The sequence below is a fragment of the Microtus oregoni genome, unplaced genomic scaffold (genome assembly GCF_018167655.1).
Source record: "Microtus oregoni isolate MIOR12 unplaced genomic scaffold, Mior012 000018F_ref0000195, whole genome shotgun sequence".
Classification (NCBI taxonomy): domain Eukaryota; kingdom Metazoa; phylum Chordata; class Mammalia; order Rodentia; family Cricetidae; genus Microtus; species Microtus oregoni.
The window spans coordinates 28,813,049-28,839,159 of NW_024543077.1; the positions used below are offsets into that span (position 1 = coordinate 28,813,049).

A 26,111-nucleotide genomic window follows, 5' to 3' on the forward strand; every position below is an offset into this window, starting at 1 on the left:
TATATCTAACATCTATCCATCTGTTCACACTCTTTTCATAACCTGCTTTCAAGGAGATGGCAGTGGGGCATGGGGGATGTTAAAGTCCTTAGTGCAAGAATTAGATACCTGATTTTGGGTTCCCAGCACCCCCATAAAATGTCAGGTTCTGGATGCCTATGCCTGTAATTCCAGGTCAGGGGAAGAAGCAGACAAGAAGATTCCTGGAATTTATTGATTAATTAGAGTAGGAGAATTTGAGCGCTCCACTTTGAGATACTGTCTCAAAAAAATTAGAAAGACAGATTGATAGGTACATAGATAGGTAGGGAGATAAAGCACTTGGAGTCCAATCTCACGGCTACATGGAACTATCTGACAAACTAAACCAAAACTAAACAATGCTGACAGAATATCTGTAGTTGAGAGGCCTGAGAAGACAGGTGAGATTTTCTTGTAAGAAGAAGGAACTCAGTTTGAGCCCAAGAATCCATGCTGAAGAGAAAACGAAAAAAGTCACAAGGACTTTTAACACTAGTAATGGGAAAGGGACATGGAGACAAATGAGTACCTGGGGCTTGTTGGTCAGCTAGCCTAGTCTACTTGGAAAGTTACAAAGCAATCAGAGACCCTATCTGAAAAGAAATAGAAAATAAAAGTTGATCAAATCAAAGGCCTGAAACCAGAGATTCACTTCTGTCTTCCAAATATATACACACACATATATACAATCACATACTTATATTTCCACAAGTATATACACACAGAATGCCCAAACACACACAGAGATGTACAATAGCACATAGAAATTCATACAATAGTACATACAATTCATTGCTAGCTTTGATTGTGTCTTTCTATGGTTATTTATGCTGGTTTGTATTTGTAACGCACACATTCTCAGCTATTGAGTAGGTCGGATGTAAAAAAGATATCAGCTTCGTGACAGGTTTTGAATATTTTGCAAAGCAAATCTCATGTACAAGGAACATCTGTGGTGGGGTGATTATTCTGTTGTATACTCTGAAGAATTGTCACTCAATTTGCTTAAATAAAACAATGACTGTCCAGCAGATAGGCCTGAGACAGAGGGAGCATGTCTAGATTGTGTCATGCTAATAAATGTTTTACTATGTGGAGAATATGTGTTAACTTAAAAATGTGACAGGTAGTTAGCAATAAGCCTGATATATTGGTCAAGAATTTTCAATTATTAAAAGCCTTGATGTAGTTACTTTGAACTGGTATGTAGGAAAGAAAAGACTGTGAAGGCGTAAGTCACAAACAATGCCACACCAATTCGGGGTTATGATTATTAGGGTGGTATTTATTTAAAGGGGAAAAAACTTACAGATCACTGTCCCAGGCAACAGCCCTCTACGCAACCAGGAAAGGAGTCTAGTCACAGGCGGAGCAGGAAGTGAAGAGAGAGAGGAGAGGGAAGTGGCCGCTTTTTTAAAGGGAGAGAAACCACGCCCCAGTGGGCTGGTACCTCAGCGGTGATAGGCTGGAGGAGTGGGAGGACCTCCCGCAACAAGACTGTTTAAAAATGGCATTCGGGAAGAGCAGAGGCGTTCTGTAGGGCTGGGTTGAAAGCCTCTGTCCAATAGCATCCGCCTGACCCCCAGTTGGGGGGCACCTAGCCAGGGGCTGTCCTCCCTTACTCTAGCCTTGCATGTACTTGGTATTAACCTAGACGTGGAGAGCGGGTCTCGCTCGGGGGTCAGAGAAGGAGGAGAGTGACCAGTCCTGGGCCCTTCCTGCATACCTGGTGGCGACCTGAACTCCAGCCCTGGGGAGTGGGCAGGACCTCTAGCCACGCCTCGCTCCCTGCTTTTCCTCTCCTTCAGCATTGTCTACTAGCTACTTTTCCTGCTCTCTGTCCCAGGAGACGAACGTTTGAGCCTGAGATGGCAGCCACCCTGCTCATGGCTGGGTCCCAGATCAGACTTAATGCCAATGCCTTCTCGACATTTCTAACCATGTCTCTAATTTCAAGAAGAAAGGCTGGGACTAAACTCCTAGATGCTAAGTAGTGAGGAAGCATTGTGTGATTTCAGGCCCCTGTGACATTTGAAGATATGGCCATGTACTTCACTCAGGAAGAATGGAGACCTCTGGATCCTACACAAAGAGACCTTTACAGGGACGTGATGCAGGAGAATTAAGGAAATGTTGTCTCACTGGACTGTCAGATCAGGAACGAGAACGAAACAACCCGAAAGAAGAGCTTAGTGAAGATGTGGAGTTTGTGACCATGTCCGAAGAGCCTATTGGGGATGCTGAGAAGAACCCGGAAAGCGAAGAAGTCTTTGAAAGTGGGGACAGGTCCGAAAGACAGTGGGGAGAGCTGACCGCAGAGGAGTGGGTCAGCTACCCTCTCCAGCAGGTCACTGACCTGCTGGCCCACAAAGAAGTTCACACAGGCATCCGCTATCACATATGTTCTCTGATGGAGGAAGGTCATTGGTTAAATAAAAAGAAACTGCTTGGCTCTCATTGGTTAGAAGATAGGTGAGAGGAGTAAACATAACAGAACGCAGGGAGTAAGAGGAAGTGAGCTCAGACTCCACAGCTCTCCTCTCAAGAGCAGACGCCTCAGAGAGACGCCATGCTCCCAGCTCCCGGGAAGATGGATGTGATGAAGCTCAGACCCAGGATGGACGAAGGCTAGAATCTTCCCGGTAAGCGCACCTAGCTGTGCTACATAGAATATTAGAAATGGGCTAGTCCAGGTGCGAGAGTTAGCCTAGAAGAGGCTAGCTAGAAATGGGCCAAGCAGTGATTAAAAGAATACAGTGTCCGTGTAATTATTTCGGGGCATAAGCTAACCAATCAGGCTGCCGGGGTGCTGGGAACGCAGCCCCGCTGCTCTTTTTACTACAGTTTTCAGTGTGGGGAGGCCTTCAGTCAGATTTCAGACCTCAATCGACACCAAAAGCGCACACGGGACACAGACCCTACAAGTGTTACAAATGCGGCAAGGGCTTCAGCCGCAGCTCCCACCTTATCCAGCATCAGAGAACACACACGGGCGAGCGACCCTATGACGGCAACGAGTGGGGGAAGAGCTTTGGAAGGAGCTCTCACCTCATTCAGCACCAGACAATCCACACCGGGGAAAAGCCGTACCACTGCAACGAGTGCGGGGAGAACTTCAGCCGCATCTCGCACTTGGTCCAGCACCAGCAGAGGCACAGGGGAGAGAAGCCCTACGAGTGCATGGCCTGTGGGAAAAGCTTCAGCCACAGCTCCCATCTGATCACACACCAGAAAATTCACACCGGGGAGAAGCCCTATGAGTGTAACGAGTGCTGGCGAAGCTTCGGGGAGAGGTCAGATCTCATTAAGCACCAGAGGACTCACACGGGAGAAAAGCCCTACGAGTGTGTGCAGTGTGGAAAGGGGTTTACACAAAGCTCCAACCTCATCACCCATCAAAGAATTCACAGGGGAGTGAAGCCTTACGAATGTACCAAGTGTGACAAGAGTTTCAGCCGGAGCTCAGCTCTTATTAAACACAACAGAGTCCATACCGACTAAGTCCTATATTCCTGAGTAAGAAATGACTCGTGGAGGTAGTTATATTTGATTTGATATCAGTGAGCTTCCTTTAGATTGACTTTCCTTATTGTTGGCCACGTTTTCAAACATGGTAGAATACGACCCCTTTGAAATTCCGACCCACAGCGTTGGGGAAGTTTTCCCCTTCTCCAAAATAGTTAGTTTTCTTCACTGGTTTTATTACAAGAATCGCTTCATCAGAAGCAGCCCCCGTTCCTAGTAACTTGAAAGCTGAAGACCATAGGACAAGATGCTGGTGGATGCTTAGTCCTGGAAATGGAGTAGGTTTTTAAAAAGTTGTTTTTTCCTCTCGTATCTTTGGCCCCAAAAGACTGTAGTGGGAATGTAGAACTGGACTAGGGTGGCCGCAGCTGCTCTGGAAGAAGGCATGCGGACTTGTCCTGGGTAGCCACTGTTCACACACCGCAGTGGCCGGGCTCATGCACTTCCCTTCCAAAGGGCTTTTTCCTTGAGTAGCTCATATTGGTACCTTGCCTTCTTGTGCACAGGATTCTGCACGCTGAAAGCAGTGACTGAATCACTTCCCTTGTTTCTCACTTGTATATAGCTTGCACGCTTTTGAAAGCTACCCGAAGACACAGTGTGAAAGGAGAAGGGTACAAGGTTGAGGACCAAGGGCCCTTGGATGGTGGTGACCTTAGCAAGAGATACCCATTGATGCTGTCATTAATCAGGTTTATGAATTGTCTTCAGAAATCACTTTAGAGATCGCAGTGTGGAAACTGCCTTTAGGAAAGGACAGGACCGCAGGTGATGATGGAAGGAGTAGAAGTGGGTTGACTCCTTCAGGGAAGGGAGCACCGAGCCCTTCCCAGGGAGCGACAGTCATTTCTGTGTCCTTTGCCATCTAACTTTAACAGTTAGGTCACTCGCCCTTGTACTGCTAACTCTAGGGTTTGATAGGGCCACGCCCCAGTCTTTATCATAGCTCGCTTAAAGGAATGTGTATGTATAGTGAAGTGTGTATTCTAATAGCAGAGACCGAATTCCTAAGAATCAGCATGTTCTTACGTGATGTAGACCATAAGATAGAACTGTAGGCATACTCCATGTGAGAGAATTCCTTTACTTTTCTTGTGTTATGGGAAAGAATTTGAACACTGGTGCGCAGGCGTGCACTCTCCTGTAAGGCTTGGTTTTGTACAGAACTAAACTCTTGCTCGTATGTGTCCATCAGTTGTGAGACAATGACTGGACAGTTAGGTCCTTTGCCCTTTCTCAGACTGAGTTATCTTCTCCTGTGATGAAACCTCTTTGGCCTCATCAGAAGAAATGAATAAGCCTAAAGAGGAGTGTGTTTCCCGCCTCCAGGTACAAAGAGTTACAGTGAGAGTTGCCCAGTGTCGCCCAGTACCTCAGTTCTCTTTATCTCAGCCCAGGCAGGAATTATGAGGAGCCCGGATATTGGTGCTTACTCCGTCCCGTGGGGATGGAAGGGGATGGGGCCCAGTGCATTTTATGGTGCTTAGTGCAGACTTGCAAATGTTAACATGTTTTTTTTTTCAAGAAACCTTTTTTTCTTTTTGCAGGGGTGGGGATTGGGGGTGGCACATGCCTTTAATCCCAGCACTTGGAAGGCAGAGGCTGGCAGATCTCTGTGAGTTCAAGGCCAGCCTGGTTTACAGGATAGAGTTCCAGGACAGCCAGGGCTACACAGAGAGTCCTTGTCTTGGAAAAAACAAAAAAATTTTTTGTTGAAGTTCTTTGGGATTTGGCATTTAGTGCTTTCACTACAGAGTCATTGTGAGTGAAGCTGGGTGACACCTACCGTGTCATTCACTAGTGACAGCCTCAAAAGCAACCAAATGAAAAGCACTCCGATTGGCCCCTCCCATTTGAGCATGAACTTGGGGCAGGCACGTGGTTTCTATTCTGTACGACATCTAGCCTGCTGTGGGTATTCACATTTTAACCGTTAGGTGACTTATGTATTCTTGGTAACTAAACTCAGATATGGCATCTGTATGTAGCCAATGACTTGGTTGAGTCATTGTAAGTGTCTGCTTGGGAGTAGCTTTTAGAAGACAGCACCTCTGATCCAACTTCATTTTACCCCTTTCTCTACCCGGTCCCCATCCCCCCAGCCCTGCAACACCACCTCCAGCCTAAAGGTTTTGCTAGTGTGCCATTTGCTGCTTTTGCCTTGTAGATGAAAGGCTCAGGGAGGGTCTCTGATTGCCTTCCCATCTCCCCATACCTGTCTGCACCAGCTGAGTGCCCTCCCTCCTGCAGTCATCCGCGGCCCACTCCCAGTGCTGAGCTCTGTGGAAGTCATGCCTCTGTCACACTTCACCAATGCTGTTTGCATGCCTGCTGTTTGCAGGCCCCTGGCTGTTCCTGCACATACCCAGACACTCTGTGCCTGTGTTCTGTGGTTGTGGAGAGCGGATCCCTTTGGTATTGGTAAGTTATCCTAGTGTCTTGTCTATGGCTGTATTATCCTAACAATATTCTATAATTAAAGGTATAATTTTTAAAGTAAAAAAAATAAAAATGGCATTCCAATGTGTGGCCAAAATTTTCAGATAAAATCTGAAATACCTTGGAAAAGGAATCTAAACACAAAACTACATAGACAAATGCAGCTTCTCGGTAACTGCCTTTATTTGGTGGGCTATGCTGGAGATCTGTGATCAGAGGCTCGCCTCCTATTACAGATGGCTTTCTAAATCAGCATTTGCAGAAAACAGGGAGTTCTTTAAAGAGACATCAACTTGGGAGGCCGAGGCAGGCAGATCTCTGTGAGTTCGAGACCAGCCTGGTCTACAGAGCTAGTTCCAGGACAGGCTCCAAAGACACAGAGAAACCCTGTCTCGAAAATCCCAAATAAATAAATAAATAAATAAATAAATAAATAAATAAATAAATAAAGAGACATCAAGTTTACTCATACGGTATCTTCTTTCTCTTGCTGACCTGAGAGCCTAGGTTATGAACCTGCTGGTTATACACCTGTATTTCTGCAAAAAAAAAAAAAAATCAAACAATGTGTGGAGCCCTGACTTGATTCTCCAGGACAGACACGCTCAGGTGTTAAGGTCATGTGTTTGTGGCTGAAGACCACCTTTGGTCTTTAACTCGACATGACTGCATCTTGAATAATTTCTAGACAGCATTATTGGGAATTATCTTCAACACCTTCACAGAAATGTCCTTTCTTAGTCAGTACACTGATCTCCTTTGCTATTGTGCACTATATCATACAGAAATTTACCATAATGTTCTGAGTTCAGAGATATGATTGCTGACTTCTACTGCAGAATGGTATTTTCCCCATTTTTAGTTCTTTCTTGATAGTTCAGAATTTTGAGTTATTTAAATGCATGATGATTGATTATGGTCTATAAACAAAAATCAGGATAAGAGAAAATTTTGAACTTTGAATATAAAATTGATGTGTTTACTGTCATTAGTAGGTGCCACCAATAAATAACAACATGATTGCTTTTTCTGGCCAGCCAAGAATGATTCATTCACAACCTTGTAGAATGAACTCAAGCAAAAGTACACCTGAGAAGTCAGTCTTTATGTTCCAATTATGGCCAATTGCTTTGGTTAAATAGCCAACTATTTTTATTTATTTATTTATTTATTTTTGATTTTTTTTCGAGGCAGGGTTTCTCTGTAGCTTTGGAGCCTGTCCTGGAACTAGCTCTGTAGACCAAGCTGGTCTCGAACTCACAGAGATCTGCCTGCCTCTGCCTCCCGACTGCTGGGATTAAAGGAGTGTGCCACCATCGCCCAGCCACCAACTATCTTTTAAAGACTTACATTTTCAGCTTGTTTCCTGATTATTTGTTTTGTATTTTTCCCTCAGTTGAGTAACATTTGGGCTCAGGAATTCTTTAAGAACAAAGACAAAAAAAGAACAAAGACTAAGTTAGTTTCCAATACTATCAGTCCTTTATTTCTTCTGGGCCAAGGATGAGTTAAGATGAACTTAGATCAGCCTTTTATACCTTACTGTTATAAATGACATGTTCAGGAGGCTGAAAAGAAGGCTCAGCTCTTAGATCATTGGCGACTCATCCAGAGAATCTTTGATACTCAGCATCCATAAGACAGCTCACAACTGTCTGTACCTCCAGTCCCAGGAGAGTAGACACTGTCTTCTGGTCATCACTAGTACCTGAGATACACTTGCTACACTCACTGGTCAAATTCCTACATCTAGATTGAATTTCATTCCTTTTTAAGGTAACAGACACATGAAGAAAACCTATTTAAAATATAGAATCAAATACAGATCTATCTTTTCAGTATTTGTACATTTTGTACCCTAAGAGGCCAGAAGAATGCACCCATTTCCAGGACCTCCAATTACAGGGAGTTCTGTCCAATCAGATATGGTGCTATGAGTCAAACTTGGGTACCCAAGAGGAGCAGTACTCCTGAGACAACTCTCCAGGTCCCACATGTGTCATAATTCTTAAGGGAGAGTAGTCACACTGTTCCTTCTGTCTCTCATCACTTGAAGGATAAAGTCCACTCGAGATGGTTGTCAAAGATTCAATGGATGGAATGTGAATGAAATTTGTATATTGCTTCATATTTTCATTGTTAAGACAGTTCTCGTTAGGTGAGGGAATATTTAAAAGGTTGGTTGAAATCAGTCTGACTCCAGGCAGATTTTATTAGGAGAACTTCCATATTTTGGGAGTCTTTGTCTTTTGTGATCTTTTTGAGATAGGATATGTCCACATAGCCATTGATGCCAGGTATGCATTATGTGGAACAAGCTGGCGTCAAACTCACTGAGATTGGACCCACCCACACTCCTGTGTTCTGTGATTAGAGCCATGCACCTCTATGTTGAGCTGAAATGTTTGTAAAGGACTTATTGAGTAAAAAAAAAAAAACATAATGAAAGACTTAAAAGGGAACATCATTGTATTGATAAATAACAGTATTTCTTCAAATTGTATAATTTAAATGGCCAAATAATTTCATATGTTCAAAATGAGTCATTGTTATTGCATTGTCAATTCCATCCATTTAAAAATGTTTGAAGTGGTGCTGGAGAGATTGCTCAGTGGTTAAGAGCATTGCCTGCTCTTCCAAAGGTCCTGAGTTCAATTCCCAGCAACCACATGGTGGCTCACGACCATCTGTAAAGAGGTCTGGCGCCCTCTTCTGGCCTTCAGGCATACAGACAGAATATTGTATACATAATAAATAAATAAATATTTTAAAAAAATATTTGAAGTGTGTTTTTGTGAATACACCTGCAACATGATGTGCATGTAGCACAGATAGGAAAATTAACAGGGGTCTATGATCTACTTCCACTTTGTGAGTTTTAGTCCTTAAACCTAGGGAGTCATTTGACTGCAAATACACTGAAAGACACTTCCTTTCGTTTAAAAATTGTTTGTGAATGAGATGATGTAGGAGTGTGTATAAAAACTGATGAAGTCAGCAAATATGAAAAAATTTGTAAGAGTATTAGGGTAAACAAGATATGGAAGCCAGGTTATCAGACTTAGAGGCAATGAACTTTAATAAATGATGCAACTTTTTGGCATGTAATTTTGGTTTTGAGAAAATATAAATACATGTCTTGTTCTCAGAGTGAAGAAATTAAAAAAATCTGTGCTGGTAAGAATATTTTCACATGCATAGCAGACTGACTATTCAAATTTTCCCATGGTCCTCTATTCTTGTATGAAATTGCATTTACAATTTGAAAAGAAAATAAGACTCAACTTCAATTAGAAGAATTTGAGCACCAATGAGATGACTCAGTGGGAAAGGACTCTTATGGGCAAGACTAGAATCCCAACCTCGATTACATCTTGAACTTTCCAGAAAAATGGATGGAGCTAGAAAACATCATTTTGAGTGAGGTGACCCAGACACAGAAGACAATTATCACATGTACTTAGTCATTAAGTGGGTTTTAATCATAAAGCAAAGAAAACCAGCCTACAAATCACAGCACCAGAGAACTTAGACAACATGAGGACACTAAAGAGGCATACAAAGTTCTAATAAACATGCGAATTAGAAAAAGACAAGATCTCCAGAGTAAATTGGGAGGATTGGTCCTTGTGAGAGTATTGAAGGGAAGGGAGGAGGCAGGAGGGGAGCAGCAAAAAATGTAGAGCTCAATAAAGATCAAAAAAATTTAAAAGAAAAGAACATTAATTATGGTGTCAGATAAACAGTTGATTGCTGATTATACTACTTTATTACATCTATAAAACATGAATGAAAATACTTCTTTGAATACACATAAGGTATTTCATGTTTCTTATTATTTATTTTATCAGTCATTTTAATGTGAATATTGTCAAATTCTATTGAAAAACCACACACATTTGGAGTTTATGATCGACCCTTGGACTTGTATACAGGGGGCAGACATATGAGCACCATGAGTTCAAATTATCCCTAAATTTTTACTGATATCCAAGCTAGGATTAATAACAAACAAAAGCTGAAGGGAATTCCTGAAAAGATAAAAATCTAATCCAGAAACAACCCAAAAGATTTACTCAAAAAGTATGTTCCCACATGGCCTGACACTTCAATAACCAATGGGAAACAAGTATGATGGGTTTACCATTCTATACATTATAGCAAAAAAATACCCATCACTTGGTAAAGGCACAATAAAAGATGAACAAAATCCATAGAAGTAATATAAAGACTACAAAATAGAATTCACTAAATGGATTTGCCACACAAATAGCTCACTTTAGTACATACTTCAAATATTTCAATGTAGAAACCACAATGCAATGATCTCCACCAGTCTTGATTAACCATGGTATGTAATTTACTTCCTTCAAGGTTATGATAAAAAATTTTTACTTAAAGCTAAAGAAAACTGTGAAAGAAATTAACCAATTGTTGTCATGAATTGAACTTTCTTTTTTCTAAGAGTGTGTTCCTATTTCCAGATTTCAAAAAGATATAAATAGACTAAAAATATATGAGGCACTAGAGTCATGCCTAGGTGAGAACTAATGTCAGATGTTTGACAGCTTCCAGTAATTTCTTCTGCAATCATATCCAAGGTATTATCTTTATGTGGATACAGAATGCACATTCAAATACACACAAGAGACACACACAAACATCACATAACTAAAATGAACACAACTTTTAAGACAGTTTTTCACTCATGAACACTTTCCTCCTGTAAACATTCATTCATTTCTGTAAAAGAGGAGCTGAGAATCATTGTACAGCTTACTTACACAATAAATTGGTTCATGTAAAGAAAAAGTGAACATTGACTTGAAGTAAAAGAAATTAATTCTTCTAAGAAAGTTTTCCAGGCTGGGCAGTGGTGGTGTACAGCTTTAATCCCAGCACTTGGGAGGCAGAGGCAGGTGGATCTATCTCTGTGAGTTAGAGACCAGCCTGGTCTACAAGAGCTAGTTCAAGGACAGGCCCCAAAGCTACAGAGAAACCCAGTCTCAAAAAACAGAAGAAAAAAAAAACAAAAACCAAAAAAAAGAAAGTTTCCCAGTAGAAATATCTGGTGCTGATCTCCTCCATTCCCAAGGGAATATTTCATAGTATATGTCCAATTCCTCTGTCATCTTCTGAACTAGTTCCTAAACAGAGGCATCAATTGCATCTTGGCTCAACTCCAGGAGTTTCTGAAACATTCCAGTAAAAGAGGTATTCACATAAATCTTGAATCAGATTTATTTGAGAAGGAAGAAAACATGAGTATGAATACCTCTGCAAAGTGTGGAAGGGACAGCTGCATACTGAATGAGCATATGGCTCAAATAGGACTTCTTAATAACAGAGAGCAAAGGAGATTTTGATGGTGGGATTTTGCTGGATTTCAATCCCTGATCCTGAAAAAGCTCAGGGATGGCTTGATTTTATGCCGAGGGATTCGTTGCTTTTGTGCTCAGTTGGACAAGGATAGAGTTTGTTTTTATGGATCTGATTTGAGAGCCAAATAGTGTGTGTTTACTGGCCCCTTTTAATGCTGGGCTGTTTTCAGAGAGATGTTGTTTCTTTAACTACTTCTAGATTCAGAGACAAGGTACTTTCTTTTGGCTCTGGTTTCAGGACCAATGTATGTTTCTTTGAATACCCTTTCTCCAACCAATAATGCTTCATAAAATGTTTGTCCATTAGTTTGCTACTTCAAACTAAAATAATAAGAGGTATCATGATGCTTGAACAAATTTTTGACACTATAAAATTCTTTTCTATACAATAACTGTTTTTGTTTAAAGAATAATTTACAATAAGCCCTCAGTTTTTTCCTCAGGTCCAAAGATTATGGTAATATGCACCACAAACTTAATCAGATTGATTACACACAAAAAGTCTTACTCCTATATGAAGCACAAACATTCTGACACTGATTTTCAAAGAGTATCACTACAGTATGATTTTTCTCATGTTTTTAAAGAACACACATATTAAACTCAGAGTTTCTCTATAGGATGTCTTATTTTACATATTTGGAGATGATTGGGAAAAAGGATTCAGGACAGATTCCATTCACATGTATCTATCCAGTATGTGTTCTTTTATGCAATTGAAGATGATTGTGACATGCAAAGTCCTTACCACATTGCTGGCATTCATAGGGTTTCTCTCCATTATGTGTTCTTTTATGATTTTGAAGAGCACAGTTGTGAGAAAAGACCTTACCTCATTAATTACATTCAAAGGGTTTCTCTCCAGTATGTGTTCTTTTATGCCTTTGAAGATGACTGTGACGTGCAAAGGCCTTACCACACTGATTACATTCATAGGGTTTCTCTCCAGTATGTGTTCTTTTATGCCTTTGAAGATGACGGTGACGTGCAAAGGCCTTACCACACTGATTACATTCATAGGGTTTCTCTCCAGTATGTGTTCTTTTATGCCTTTGAAGGTGACTGTGACGTGCAAAGGCCTTACCACACTGATTACATTCATAGGGTTCCTCTCCAGTATGTATTCTTTTATGTATTTCAAGAGTACCACGTTGAGCAAAGGCCTTACCACACTGATTACATTCATAGGGTTTCTCTCCAGTATGTGCTCTTTTATGGTATTGAAAGTAACTATGACGTGCAACGGCCTTACCACACTGATTACATTCATAGGGTTTCTCTCCAGTGTGTGTTCTTTTATGCTTTTGAAGAGTACTATTTTCAGCAAAGGCCTTAGCACACTGATTACATTCATAGGGTTTCTCTCCAGTATGTGTTCTTTTATGCTTTTGAAGACTACCACGTTGAGCAAAGGCCTTACCACACTGATTACATTCATAGGGTTTCTTTCCAGTATGTGCTCTTTTATGGTATTGAAGGTAACTATGACGTGAAAAGGCCTTACCACACTGATTACATTCATAGGGTTTCTCTCCCGTATGTATTCTTTTATGCATTTGAAGAGTACGACGTTGAGCAAAGGCCTTACCACACTGATTACATCCATAGGGTTTCTCTCCAGTGTGTGCTCTTTTATGCTTTTGAAGAGTACTATTTTCAGCAAAGGCCTTACCACACTGATTACATGCATAGGGTTTCCCTCCAGTATGTCTTTTTTTATGCCTTTGAAGATGACTGTGTTGAGCAAATGCCTTACCACACTGATTCCATTCATAGGGTTTCTCTCCAGTGTGTGTTCTTTTATGCTTTTGAAGAGTACTCTTTTCAGCAAAGTCCTTACCACACTGATTACATGCATAGGGTTTCTCTCCAGTATGTGTTTTTTTATGCTTTTGAAGACTACCACGTTGAGCAAATGCCTTACCACACTGATTACATTCATTGGGTTTTTCTCCAGTATGTGTTCTTTCATGCAATTGAAAACAATCCAGACATGCAAAGTATTTACCACACTGACTACATTCATAGGGTTTCTCTCCAGTATGTGTTCTTTTATGCCTTTGAAGATGACTGTGATCAGCAAACGCCTTACCAAGCAGATTAAATTCATTTGATTTTTCTTTATTTTGTGTTCTTTTATGACTGTGATGAGTTTCATAAAGAACTAAGTCTCTATCATCTTGACTATATTCATAGGGTTTCTCTCCAGTGTGTGTACTTTCATGCATTTGATGATGACTGTGATAATCAAAGGCTTTACCACATTACTTAATTTCACAGCATTTTTCTCTGGTATGTGTTTTTTCATTCCTTAGAAGGTGAGTGTCATAAGACAAGGCTTTATCACAGTGAGAACATCCTGAAAATTTCTCTCCAATTTGATGTTTTAATCCTGCAAGGATAATTTACACATGTCAAAGCTTTACCACATTCAATACACTGTTGAACCTCAGATCTGTATGAATTAATTTCATAATTTGTTCCAATTGTAAAAATGAATAAAATATTAATGTCTTATAACTTCATTTAAAATCATGTTTTCTTCTTTCATTAGGGGTCATTTTGCATCTGGAAAAATATTTGTGATGATCAATTCTTTTGTGTCACGGTTTACCATTTCATCTATACCTATCCCTATATTTTTCTATGATATTTTTCATGTTTTTTAAAAGAACTGCATACACTGAGTGCCTTACAAACTTTACTGCATTCATAAATTTTACTATGAATCCTTATACATTGGCTAAATGAACAAAGACACCAAGAAGTATAGGCAGACTTAGAACTCATGGGGCTTTTTTGTAATGTGAAGTTGTTTATGTATTAACAATGATGGTAGAAAACCAATTACTGTATACTTGGACTTAACTGAACAAGTATATTCTCCATGGGAAGTACAGTTTATCTTCTAATTGTTCTTAATGAGACGTATGCTACATCTTTCCATATCCATATTCTCATATGCTTGTATCAAGAGGAACATATGATATACATAGTAAAGGAAGAATAGTAAATAAAAGATTTCCACATTGAATCCTCATGGTTTCACTTTCTGTTCCTCATAGACTTGTGGTATAGATATTAAGGTTTCTCCACAACAACTGCCCCTTGACCCTTGACTCTAATTGCCACTTTCACTAAACTTAGCAAGTTACAAAAAGTCTAAGAGTAATCCAAGTCTTACCATAGGCTATTGATTTAGGAGAAAGTTTGCAGCTACACTCATCACTGAAGTGTGTATACAGTTATTGTCATAAGTAGCAAGAAAGAAATGGACTGACAGATCTACTACATAGCTCTCACGTTGCTATGATTCAAATGGTGATTTCTGTTTAGTCATTGCTTCCTTGACTTTTTCTTTTTTCTTTTGTTTATTTTATTTTTTAGTTATTGCAAAAAATTTCCACCTCCTTCCCATTTCTCATTACCCTCCCCATCCTCACACACAGTGTCCCATTCCCTCACTTCTGTAACCCTTTCCCCTCCCCCAACTCCATTCCCCCTCTCTCTCAAGACTGAAGAGCAGTCCAGATTCTCTGCCCGCTCCGATGTCCAAGGTTCTCACACTTCTATCCAGGACCAGGAAGGTGAGCATCCAAACAGCATCCCACAAAGCCAGTTCATGTATTAGGATCGAAACCTAGTGCCATTTTCCTTGGCTTCTCATCAGCCTTCTTTCTCTACCAGTTTCAGAAAGTACGGTTTCATTCCATGCTTTTCAGTCCCAGTCCCGCTGGCCACAGTGAGCTCCCAATAGATCAGTTCCACTATCATAGTGGGTGGGTGCATCCCTCATTGTCCTGACTTCCTTGCTCATGTTCTCCCTCCTTCTGCTCTTCATTTGGATCTAATTTTTTAATTGAAAAAAAAATTCTGCCTTCTTCCCGCCTCCCATTTCCCTCCTCCTCATCCCACTCTTCTTCCCCTCCCCCCACTGCTCTACCTTCCTTCTCCAGACAGAAGAGCAGTCAGGGTTCCTGCCCTGTGGAAAGTCCAAAGTGCTCCTCCCCCCCCATCCTAACCTAGGAAGGTGAACATCCAACCTGGCTAGGATCCCACAATGCCAGAACATGAAGTAGGATCATTGACAGTGTCATTGTTCTTGGCTTCCCAGCACCCATCTTTGTCCGCCAGATTCAGAGAGTCCGGTTTTATCCCATGCTTTTTCAGTCACATTCCAGCTGGCCTTGGGATCTTAAGCTAAGTCAAGTGCTCCAATTTGGGTCTCTGTCTATATCTCGATCCATCGCCAGATGAAGGCTCTAAGGTGATATGAAAGATTTTCATCAGTATGGCTATAGGATAGGGTCATTTCAGGTTCCCTCTCCTCAGTTGCTAAAGGTACTATCTGGGGACATCTTCCAGGACACCTGCGAGCCCCACTAGAGACAAGTCTCTTGCCAACTCTAAGATGGCTCCCTTAATTAGGATATAAATTTCTCTGCTACTGTGCCCACCCTTCCTATATCCCAAACATCCCATTTTCCCATGATGCTCCCATTCTCCCCTTCTCACATTTCTCACCCCATTTCCCCATAGCCAAAAGCCACCTCACCCCCGAGATCCCAGGTTTTGCCCTGCAATCTTGTCTACTTCCCATATCCAGGCAGATGACTATATGTCTTTTTTTTGGGGGGGGGGGGGTTCACGTTTTTATTTAGCTTCTCTAGAATCATCAATTATATGCTCAATGTCCTTAATTTATGGCTAGAGACCAATTAGGAGTGAGTACATCCCATGCTCATCTTTTTCAGTCAGGGATACCTCACTTAGGATAGTGTTCTCTATTACCATCCATTCTCAGGCAAAATTCGCGAAGTCATTTTTTTTTTAACCGCTGAATAGTATATGTATATACTCCACACTTTCATCATCCATTCTTCCATTGAATGGCATCTAGGTTGTTTCCAGGTTCTGGCTATTACAAATAATGCTGCTATGAACATAATTGAAGAAATGCTTTTGGGCTGGAGAGATGGCTCAGTGGTTAAGAGCATTGCCTGCTCTTCCAGAGGTCCTGAGTTCAATTCCTGGCAACCACATGGTGGCTCACAACCATCTGTTAAGAGGTCTGGTGCCCTCTTCTTCTGGCCTGCAGACATACACACAGACAAAATATTGTATACATAATAATAAATAAAATAAAAGAAAGTGTACGCCACCACTGCCTGGATCAGAAGTTGTTTTTTAAAAAAAAAAAAAAAGAAATGCTTTTGACATATGATATGGCATCTCTTGGGTATATTCCCAAGTGTGGTATTACTGGATCTTGGGGTAGGTTGATCCCAAATTTCCTGAGAAATCACGGCACAGATTTCTAAAGTGGTTGCACAAGTTTGCCTTCCCACCAACAATGAATGAGTGTGCCCCTTACTCCACAACCTCTCCAGCAAAGTCTATCATTGTCTTTTAGATTTTAGCCATTCTGACTGGTGTAAGGTGATATCTCTAATTTGTTGTAATTTGCATTTCCCAGATCACCATGGAGGACGAGCATGACCTTAAGTGTCTTTTGGTCATTTGAACTTCTTTTGTTTTGAATTCTCCTTTCAGTTCAGTGCCCTAATTTTGAATTGTATTTATTAGCATTTTAATATTCAGTTTCTTTATATATTTTGGATATCAGATATTTGTCTGTTGCCATTTGGTGAAGATCTTCTCCCAGTCAGTGGGTTGCCTTCTTGTCTTAGTGACAGTGTCCTTTGCTTAACCGAAGCCTCTCAGTTTCAGGAGGTTCCATTTATTCAATATTGTCCTTAATGTCTGTGCTGCTGGGGATATGCCTAGGAAGTGATCTCCTGTGCCCATATGTGGTAGAGTACTTCCCACTTTCTCTTCTATCAGGTTCAGTGTGTTCAGCCTGATATTGAGGTCTTTAATCCATTCTCACTTGATTTTTGTCCATGGCGATAGATATAGATCTATTTTCATTTTTCTACAGGTTGACGACCAGATCTGCCAGCACCACTTGTTGAAGATGCTTTCTTCCTTCCATTGAATAATTTTAGCTCCTTTATCAAATATCAGATGTTCATACATTTGTGGGATAAAATCCAGCTCTTCTACTCTATTCCATTGATCAACTTCTCTGTTTTTTTTCTCAGTCTTTTTTTTTATTGAGAAAAGGCGAAAAAAAAAAACAAGTTTCCACCTCCTCCCAGCCTCCCATTTCCCTCCCCCTCCTCCCCCCCTACACCCCCTCCTCCCCCCATCTCCCCTCCCCCCCCACTCCTTTCCCCCTCCCTCTCCAGTCCAAAGAGCAGTCAGGGTTTTCTGCCCTGTGGTAAGACCTAGGACCTCCCACCTCCGACCATATCTAGGAAGGTGAACATCTAAACTGGCTGGGCTCCCACAAAGCCATCACATTACGTAGGACCCGTGCCATTGTCCTTTGCGTCTCATCAGCCCTCATAGTTCGCCATGTTCAGAGAGTCCAGTTTTATCCCATGCTTTTTCAGTCACAGTCCAGCTGGTCTTGGTGAGCTCTCAATAGATCAGCTCCACTGTCTCAGTGGGTGGGTGCATCCCTCGTGGTCCCGACTTCTTTGCTCATGTTCTCCCTCCTTCTGCTCCTCATTGGGACTTTGGGAGCTCAGTCCAGTGCTCCAGTGTGGGTCTCTGTCTCTATCTCCATCCATCACCAGATGAAGGTTCTATGATGATATGCAAGATATTCGTCAGTATTGCTCAAGGATAGGGTCATTTCAGGTTCCCTATTCTCAACTGCCCAAGGAACTAACTGGGGACCTCAGCTTGGGCACCTGGGAGCCCCTCTAGGGTCAGGTCTCTTGCCAACCCTAAAGTGGTTCCCTTAACTAAGAATTGTGGTTCCGTGCTCCCCTGTCCAACCTTCCTTTATCCCAATCCTCCTGCTATCCCAAGGCCCGTCCTCCTTCCCTTCTAACTTTTCTCTCCCCATCTCCCCTTACCCCCAAACCACCCCACCCCAAGATCCCAATTTTCTCCCTGGCAATTTTGTCTACTTCCCTTAGCCAAGAGGATAACTATATGTTTTTCCTTGGGTTCCCCTTCTTACTTAGCTTCTTTAGATTCACCTATTGTAGACTCCGTGACCCTTATTTATGGCTAGAAACCAATTATGAGTGAGTACATCCCATGTTCATCTTTTTGGGTCTGGGATACCTCACTCAGGATAGTGTTTTCTATTTCCATCCATTTGCATGCAAAATTCGAGAAGTCATTGTTTTTTACTGCTGAGTAGTACTCTAATGTGTAGATATTCCATACTTTCTTCATCCATTCTTCCATTGAAGGGCATCTAGGTTGTTTCCAGGTTCTGGCTATTACAAATAATACTGCTATGAACATAGTTGAACAAATGCTTTTGTCATATGATAGGGCATTTCTTGGGTATATTCCCAAGAGTGGTATTGCTGGGTCCAGGGGTAGGTTGATCCCGAATTTCCTAAGAAACCGAAACACTGACTTCCATAGTGGTTGCACAAGATTGCATTCCCACCAGCAATGGATGAGGGTACCGCTTCCTCCACAGCCTCTCCAGCAAAGGTTATCGTTGGTGTTTTTGACTTTAGCCATTCTCACAGGTGTAAGATGATATCTCAAAGTTGTTTTGATTTGCATTTCCCTGATTGCTAAGGAAGTTGAGCATGACCTTAAGTGTCTTTTGGCCATTTGAATTTCTTCTGTTGAGAATTCTCTGTTCAGATCAGTGCCCCATTTTTTAATTGGGTTAATTAGCATTTTAAAGTCTAGTTTCTTGAGTTCTCTATATATTTTGGAGATCAGACCTTTGTCTGTTGCGGGGTTGGTGAAGATCTTCTCCCAGTCAGTAGGTTGCCTTTGTGTCTTAGTGACAGTGTCCTTTGCTTTGCAGAAGCTTCTCAGTTTTAGTAGGTCCCATTTATTCAATGTTGCCCTTAATGTCTGTGCTTCTGGGGTTATACATAGGAAGCGATCTCCTGTGCCCATCTGTTGTAGGGTATTTCCCACTTTCTCTTCTATCCTTTTCAGTGTGTTTGGGCTGATATTGAGGTCTTTAATCCATTTGGACTTGAGTTTTGTGCACGGTGAAAGATGTGGGTCTATTTTCATTCTTTTACAGGTTGACATCCAGTTGTGCCAGCACCATTTGTTGAAGATGCTTTCTTTCTTCCATTGTATACTTTTAGCTCCTTTATCAAAAATGAGGTGTTCATAGGTTTGTGGGTTAAAATCCGGGTCTTCTATATGATTCCATTGGTCGACTTCTCTGTTTTTATGCCAGTACCACACTATTTTCATTACTGTAGCTCTGTAATAGAGTTTGAAGTCAGGGATGGTAATGCCTCCAGAAGATCCTTTATTGTATAGGATTGTTTTGGCTATCCTGGGTTTTTTGTTTTTCCATATAAAGTTGATTATTGTCCTCTCCAGATCTGTGAAGAATTTTGATGGGATCTTGATGGGGATTGCATTGAATCTATAAATTGCCTTAGGTAGAATTGCCATTTTTACTATGTTGATCCTCCCAATCCAAGAGCAAGGTAGATCCATCCATTTTTTGGTATCCTCTTCAATTTCTTTCTTCAATGCCTTAAAGTTCTTGTCAAATAGATCTTTCACTTCCTTGGTTAGATTTACCCCAAGATATTTAATGCTGTTTGTGGCTATCGTGAATGGTGAAGCTTCTCTGATTTCCCTCTCTGCTTCCCTATCCTTTGTGTATAAGAGGGCGACTGATTTTTTGGAGTTGATCTTGTATCCTGCCACATTACTAAAGCTGTTTATCAGCTGTAAAAGTTCTTTGGTGGAGTTTTGGGGGTCGCTTAAGTACACTATCATATCATCTGCGAATAACGAAAGTTTCACTTCTTCCTTTCCAATTCGAATCCCCTGGATCCCATTATGTTGTCTTATTGCTATTGCTAGAACTTCAAGTACTATATTGAAGAGGTATGGAGAGAGTGGACATCCTTGTCGTGTTCCTGAGTTAAGCGGGATGGCTTTGAGTTTCTCTCCATTTAATTTGATGTTAGCTGTCTGCTTGCTGTATATAGCTTTTATTATATTTAGGTATGACCCTTGTATCCCTAATCTCTCCAAGACTTTTAACATAAATGGATGTTGAATTTTGTCGAATGCTTTTTCAGCATCTAATGAGATGATCATATGGTTATTTTCCTTCAGTTTATTTATATGCTGGATTACATTGATAGATTTTCGTATGTTGAACCAGCCCTGCGTCTCAGGAATGAAGCCTACTTGATCATAATGGATAATTTTCCTAATGTGTTCTTGGATTCGGTTTGCCAGTATTTTGTTGAGGATTTTTGCGTCGATGTTCATGAGTGAGATAGGCCTGTAATTCTCTTTCCTGGTTGAGTCTTTGAGTGGTTTTGGTATCAGAGTAACTGTAGCTTCATAAAAGGAATTAGGTAATGACCCTTCTGTTTCTATATTGTGGAATACATTAAGGAGTATGGGTATTAGCTCTTCTTGGAAGTTCTGGTAGAATTCCGCATTGAAACCATCTGGTCCTGGACTTTTTTTGGTAGGGAGGTTTTTGATAACAGCTTCTAATTCTTCGCGACCAACAGGTCTGTTTAGATTGTTCACCTGGTCCTGGTGTAACTTTGGTATATGGTATTTATCTAAAAAAGTGTCCATTTCTTTTACATTTTCCAGTTTTGTGGCATACAGGCTTTTGTAATATAATCTGATGATTCTCTGAATTTCCTCTGTGTCTGTGGTTATGTCCCCCTTTTCATTTCTGATCTTATTAATTTGCGTATTCTCTCTCTGCCGTTTGATTAGTTTGGAAAGGGGTTTATCAATCTTGTTGATTTTCTCCAGGAACCAGCTTTTTGTTTCATTGATTCTTTGGATTGTTTTCTGTGTTTCTATTTTGTTGATTTCAGCCCTCAGTTTGATTATTTCCAATCTTCTACTCCTCCTAGGTGAGTCTGCTTCTTTTTTTTCTAGAGCTTTCAGGTGGGCTGTTAAGTCTTCAATATGTGCTTTCTCTGTTTTCTTTAAGTGGGCACTTAGTGCTATGAACTTTCCTCTTAGGACTGCTTTCATAGTGTCCCATAAGTTCGAGTATGTTGTTACTTTATTTTCATTGAATTCAAGGAAGACTTTAATTTCTTTCTTTATTTCTTCCTTAATCCAGGTATGGTTCAGAAGTTGACTGTTCAGTTTCCATGAGTTTGTAGGCTTTCTGGGGGTAGCATTGTTGTTGAATTCTAACTTTAATCCATGGTGATCTGATAAGACACAGGTGTTTACTAATATTTTTTTGTAACTGTGTAAGTTAGCTTTGTTACTGAGTATGTGGTCAATTTTCGAGAAGGTTCCATGAGCTGCAGAGAAGAAGGTATATTCTTTCCTCTTCGGGTGGAATAATCTATAGATGTCTGTTAAGTCCATTTGCTTCATTACCTTCATTAATTCTCTAATTTCTCTGTTAGGTTTCTGTTTGATTGACCTGTCCATTGGTGAGAGAGGAGTGTTGAAGTCTCCTACTATTAGTGTGTGTGGTTTGATGGCTGCCTTGAGTTTTAGTAATGTTTCTTTTACATACATGGGCGCTTTTATATTCGGGGCATAAATATTCAGGATTGAGACTTCATCCTGATGAATTGTTCCTGTTATGAGTATAAAGTGTCCCTCTCCATCTCTTCTGATTGATTTAAGTTTGAAGTCAACTTTGTTAGAAATTACTATGGCCACACCTGCTTGTTTCTTAGGACCATTTGCTTGATAAGCCTTTTCCCAGCCCTTTACTCTTTTGAGTAGGTGCCTGTCTTTGTGGTTGAGGTGTGTTTCTTGTAGACAGCAGAACGTTGGATCCTGTTTTCGTATCCAATCCCTTAGCCTGTGCCTTTTTATAGGTGAGTTGAGCCCATTGACATTAAGTGATATTAGTGACCAGTGGTTGTTAACTCCGGTCACTTTTTTAGTAGTAGGGTTTGTGTGTTTCCCTTCTTTGAGTTGCGCTGGTGAAAGGTCTCTAGATGACTGAGTTATTGTGGGCATTGTTGGACTCCTTGGTTAGTGATTTTCCTTCTATAATTTTCTGTAAGGCTGGATTTGTGGCTACGTATTGTTTGAATTTGTTTTTATCCTGGAAAATTTTGTTTTCTCCATTTATAGTGAACGAAAGCTTGGCTGGATATAGTAGTCTGGGCTTGCATCCATGATCTCTTAGTTTTTGCAGTACATCTATCCAGGACCTTCTGGCTTTCATGGTTTCCATAGAGAAGTCAGGTGTAAGTCTGATAGGTTTACCTTTAGAAGTAACTTGGCCTTTTTCCTTTGCGGCTCTTAATATTCTTTCTTTATTCTGTGTATTTTGTGTTTTGATTATTATATGGCGAGGGGATGTTTTTTTTTTTTTGATCCAGCCTATTTGGTGTTCTGTATGCTTCTTGAACCTTCATAGGTACCTCTTTCTTCTGGTTGGGAAAGTTTTCTTCTATAATTTTATTAAGTATATTTTCTGTACCGTTGAGCTGCACTTCTTCTCCTTCTTCTACTCCAATTATTCTTAGGTTTGGTCTTTTTATTGTGTCCCAAATTTCCTGAATGTTTTGTGATGAGAATTTGTTGGTTTTGCTGTTTTCTTTGATCAGTGTGTTTATTTTTTCTATGGTATCTTCAGTGTCTGATATTCTCTCTTCTATCTCTTGTAATCTGTTGTTAGTACTTGTTTCTGTCATTCCTGTTCGTTTACCCAGATTTTCCATCTCCATTCTTCCCTCGGTTTGTGCTTTCTTCATTGCTTCCATTTCATTCTTCATGTCTTGAACCGCTTCCCTAACCTGTTTGATTGCTTTTTCTTGTTTCTCTTGGTTTTCTTGCGTGTCTTTGAGCGATTTATTCATTTCCTCTACCTTTTTGTTTGTAATCTCTAATTGTTTATGGCAGTTTTTCACCTCCTGTTTAAGGTCCTCTATTATTTTCATATAGTTTACTTTTGAGTCGATTTCTTCTATTTCTTCAGGAGTAGGGTGTACAATTCTTCTTATTTCGGGATCCCTGGTTTCTGGTGGTGTCATGTTGCCTTTCAGATTGTTGGAGGAATTCTTGTATTGGCGCCTTCCCATCTCTTCCTTCAAAAGGAGCCAGGAGAGGCCTGGTATCTTGGTCCAGACTTTGCTGTGATTGACTCTCAGCGTATATCTCTTCAGTGTAGAAGCAGGAACCGTTCCCGTCCAGATGGGATTCCTCCGGAACCGTCCCATCCTGATGGGATTCCTCAGCAACTAAACAGAGCCGCCGGTAGCCCAATGATCCAGGGCCAACAGGATGAATGGAGCAGGGGGGGGTGGCATCCAGGAGAGCGCAGGAAGCCTGGTGCTGGAGCTGAAGGTGCCCGACTCCCTTGCAGGGGACCCTGAGGCCTGCCCGGCTGGCAGGCACTCACCGCTCTGGGTGGGTCGCCTTAGTTTAGGAGCTTAAGACTGTAGTTGAGCACTTGTCCTAGCATACAGCAGGGCAGGGTTGGGGAGGGGTGCTGGTGGTGCTGGGTCGTGCGAAAGAAAGACAGCCCTGCAGAAGGAGCTGGGGGAGGGGGTTTGTGCTCTCTTCCGGGACAGTCCGCCCGCCCCTGGGTAGCACACACTCACCCGTCCTGATGGGATTCCTCAGCAACTAAACAGGGCCGCCAGTAGCCCAATGATCCAGGGCCAACAGGATGAATGGAGCGGGGGGTGGGGGGGGTGGGGGGGGTGGGGGGGGGTGGTATCCAGGAGCGCGCAGGAAGCCTGGCGCCGGAGCTGAAGGTGCCCGGCTCCCTTACAGGGGACCCTGAGGCCTGCCCGGCTGGCAGGCACTCACCGCTCTGGGTGGGTCGCCTTAGTTTAGGAGCTTAAGACTGTAGTTGAGCACTGGTCCTAGCATACACCGGGGCAGGGTTGGGGAGGGGTGCTGGGTCGTGCAAAAGAAAGACAGCCCTGCAGAAGGAGCTGGGGGAGGGGGGTTTGTACTCTCTTCCTGGACAGTCCGCCCGCCCCTGGGTAGCACACACTCACCCGTCCTGATGGGATTCCTCAGCAACTAAACAGGGCCGCTGGTAGCCCAATCCCTTGACTTTTTCTTAAACGAATGCCTTGCAAATGCAATTCACATATGAGAAATTGAGGAATATGGATTTGTGAGAATTTAATAACCATCAATGCATTTAAAGCTGTGCTTATTTACACTACTGCTTTTGATTCATTGTTCCAGGACATATTACAAACTCATCAGAGGCACATTGTTATAAACTTGCACAGGAAAATTACCTTGCAGGTCTTCTAGAACATTGACTATGTTCTTCAGTGTTACAGTCCTCCAAAATGTACCCTGAAATACAGTACCAGAATATGTATGTTATATTATTTAATATTGTACAACAATTAGCTCATTATCTTAAGTGCACCTAAGAACTATGATTGTGTTATTCATCTCATTTTCTTCTTTCTAAATCAAATTACAGAACAACATTATAAGGCAAGGAAAGGTTGTCTCCATATTTTGAAACATGAAGGAAATTCATTTTTACCTATAGTAGTGAGGTTCCTGTAGGTCTCCAGCATCACATCTTTGTAGAGATTTTTCTGGGAAGGATTCAGCAAATCCCACTCTTCCTGAGTGAAGTTGATATGTAGATCATCATAGGTCACTGCCTTCAAAAATATACCACACATGTATACAATGTAAGCATGACAGTGACATCATTGGAAATGCATACTTCTTTGAAAGTACAGTTGTATGATTCTGGTGCTCCCCATTCTTATTCTGTGATATAGTCAGTTACTTTAGAAATAAATTGAAAAGGAGAGTCAATTCTATCATTTCTATACACGTTGAATGGGATTTCACCTTTTAAGAACAGTATCTATTAACAGGGTGAGACAAGAAAAAAGTTCAACAGTAAATTGTATGCATGAGAAAATTGTATGAAAAATTCCTCATTATAGAAAGGAAAAAAAGGGTGTATTGGTGTATTGTGCCTTTGGCCACAACACTCAGAAAACAGAGGTGGGTATATTTGTCTCTGAGATGAATGCCATGCAAGTCAATATAATCAGATCCAGGATAGGTGGCAGTACACATTAAGACTCTGTCTCCATTACAAACCTCAATAACACAAACAATGGGATAGAAAAACTAACAGGCTTTTATTGAAGTTTCTACAAAGAGTTGTTTTCACTCCAGTTCTGTAGTCTTCTTCCAGACCCTGAAGTACCCTAATATAAACTGCAATACCAATAACATTTTGAACAAAAAGAACTTCCTGTATAAAACAGTTACAAGTGGACAGATGAAAACAGTAGAAATATAAATGTTGGTCATAAATAATCAACACAGACCTGGAGAGAGGGCAGATTAATTCAGCACTCTTGCTGATCTGGAATGGAGATGGACAAATTTGCCTGTACTTACATGGGGATTATAACTATCCATTTTCCAGGGTAAGGATTTCTGATATCCTTTGATCACTTTCATGGTACATATCCATGCAGGCATATAAAACAGTCATATTGATTTAAAAAAATCAAAGCAAGCATAACAAGCAAGAAGATGTGTTGCGGGAGGTCCTCGGCTCCTCCAGCCTATAGCCGCTGAGACACCAGCCCATTGGGGCGTGGTGTCTCTCCCTTTAAAAAAGTGGCCACTTCCCTCTCCTAGTTCTCTTCACTTCCTAGACTCCCTTCCTGGTTGTGCAGAGGGCTGTTGTCTGGGATGGTGATCTGTAAGTTTTTTCCCCTTGAAATAAATACCACTCTATTAATCATA

The 26,111-nt window shown here is 41.2% G+C and overlaps 2 protein-coding genes and 1 pseudogene across 2 annotated transcripts in view; 2 read left to right on the forward strand and 1 right to left on the reverse strand.

Moving 5' to 3' along the window:
• LOC121458788 (zinc finger protein 120-like) overlaps window positions 1–2,015 on the forward strand; it is a 28,757-nt gene extending 26,742 nt beyond the window's left edge. Inside the window, exon 7 of the mRNA XM_041668142.1 lies at window positions 1,868–2,015. Coding sequence (XP_041524076.1) covers window positions 1,868–2,015 — 148 coding nt within the window. The remainder of the gene's footprint in view (window positions 1–1,867) is intronic.
• A 195-nt stretch (window positions 2,016–2,210) lies between these two features.
• Window positions 2,211–3,522, forward strand: LOC121458711 (annotated as a pseudogene).
• An 8,680-nt stretch (window positions 3,523–12,202) lies between these two features.
• On the reverse strand, window positions 12,203–25,820 carry LOC121458790 (zinc finger protein 431-like). Its single transcript, XM_041668143.1, has 4 exons — window positions 25,758–25,820; window positions 24,874–24,997; window positions 24,614–24,674; window positions 12,203–13,508 (listed from the first exon to the last, which is right to left on the reverse strand). Exons 1-4 carry the CDS (start codon window positions 25,818–25,820, stop codon window positions 12,203–12,205), a joined length of 1,554 nt encoding a protein of 517 aa, XP_041524077.1.
• Between the last annotated feature and the right edge of the window lie 291 nt (window positions 25,821–26,111).

Excerpts from the sequence above, each read along its gene's own strand:
- LOC121458790 (XM_041668143.1), bottom strand. The coding sequence starts at position 25,820 with ATGAAAGTGATCAAAGGATATCAGAAATCCTTACCCTGGAAAATGGAT. Across the intron at positions 24,675-24,873 it reads CAGGAACCTCACTACTATAG|GGTACATTTTGGAGGACTGT; the intron begins GTAAAAATGAAT and ends ACTGTATTTCAG. Across the intron at positions 13,509-24,613 it reads TGTTCTAGAAGACCTGCAAG|TCATAAAAGAACACAAAATA; the intron begins GTAATTTTCCTG and ends AACTCATCACAG.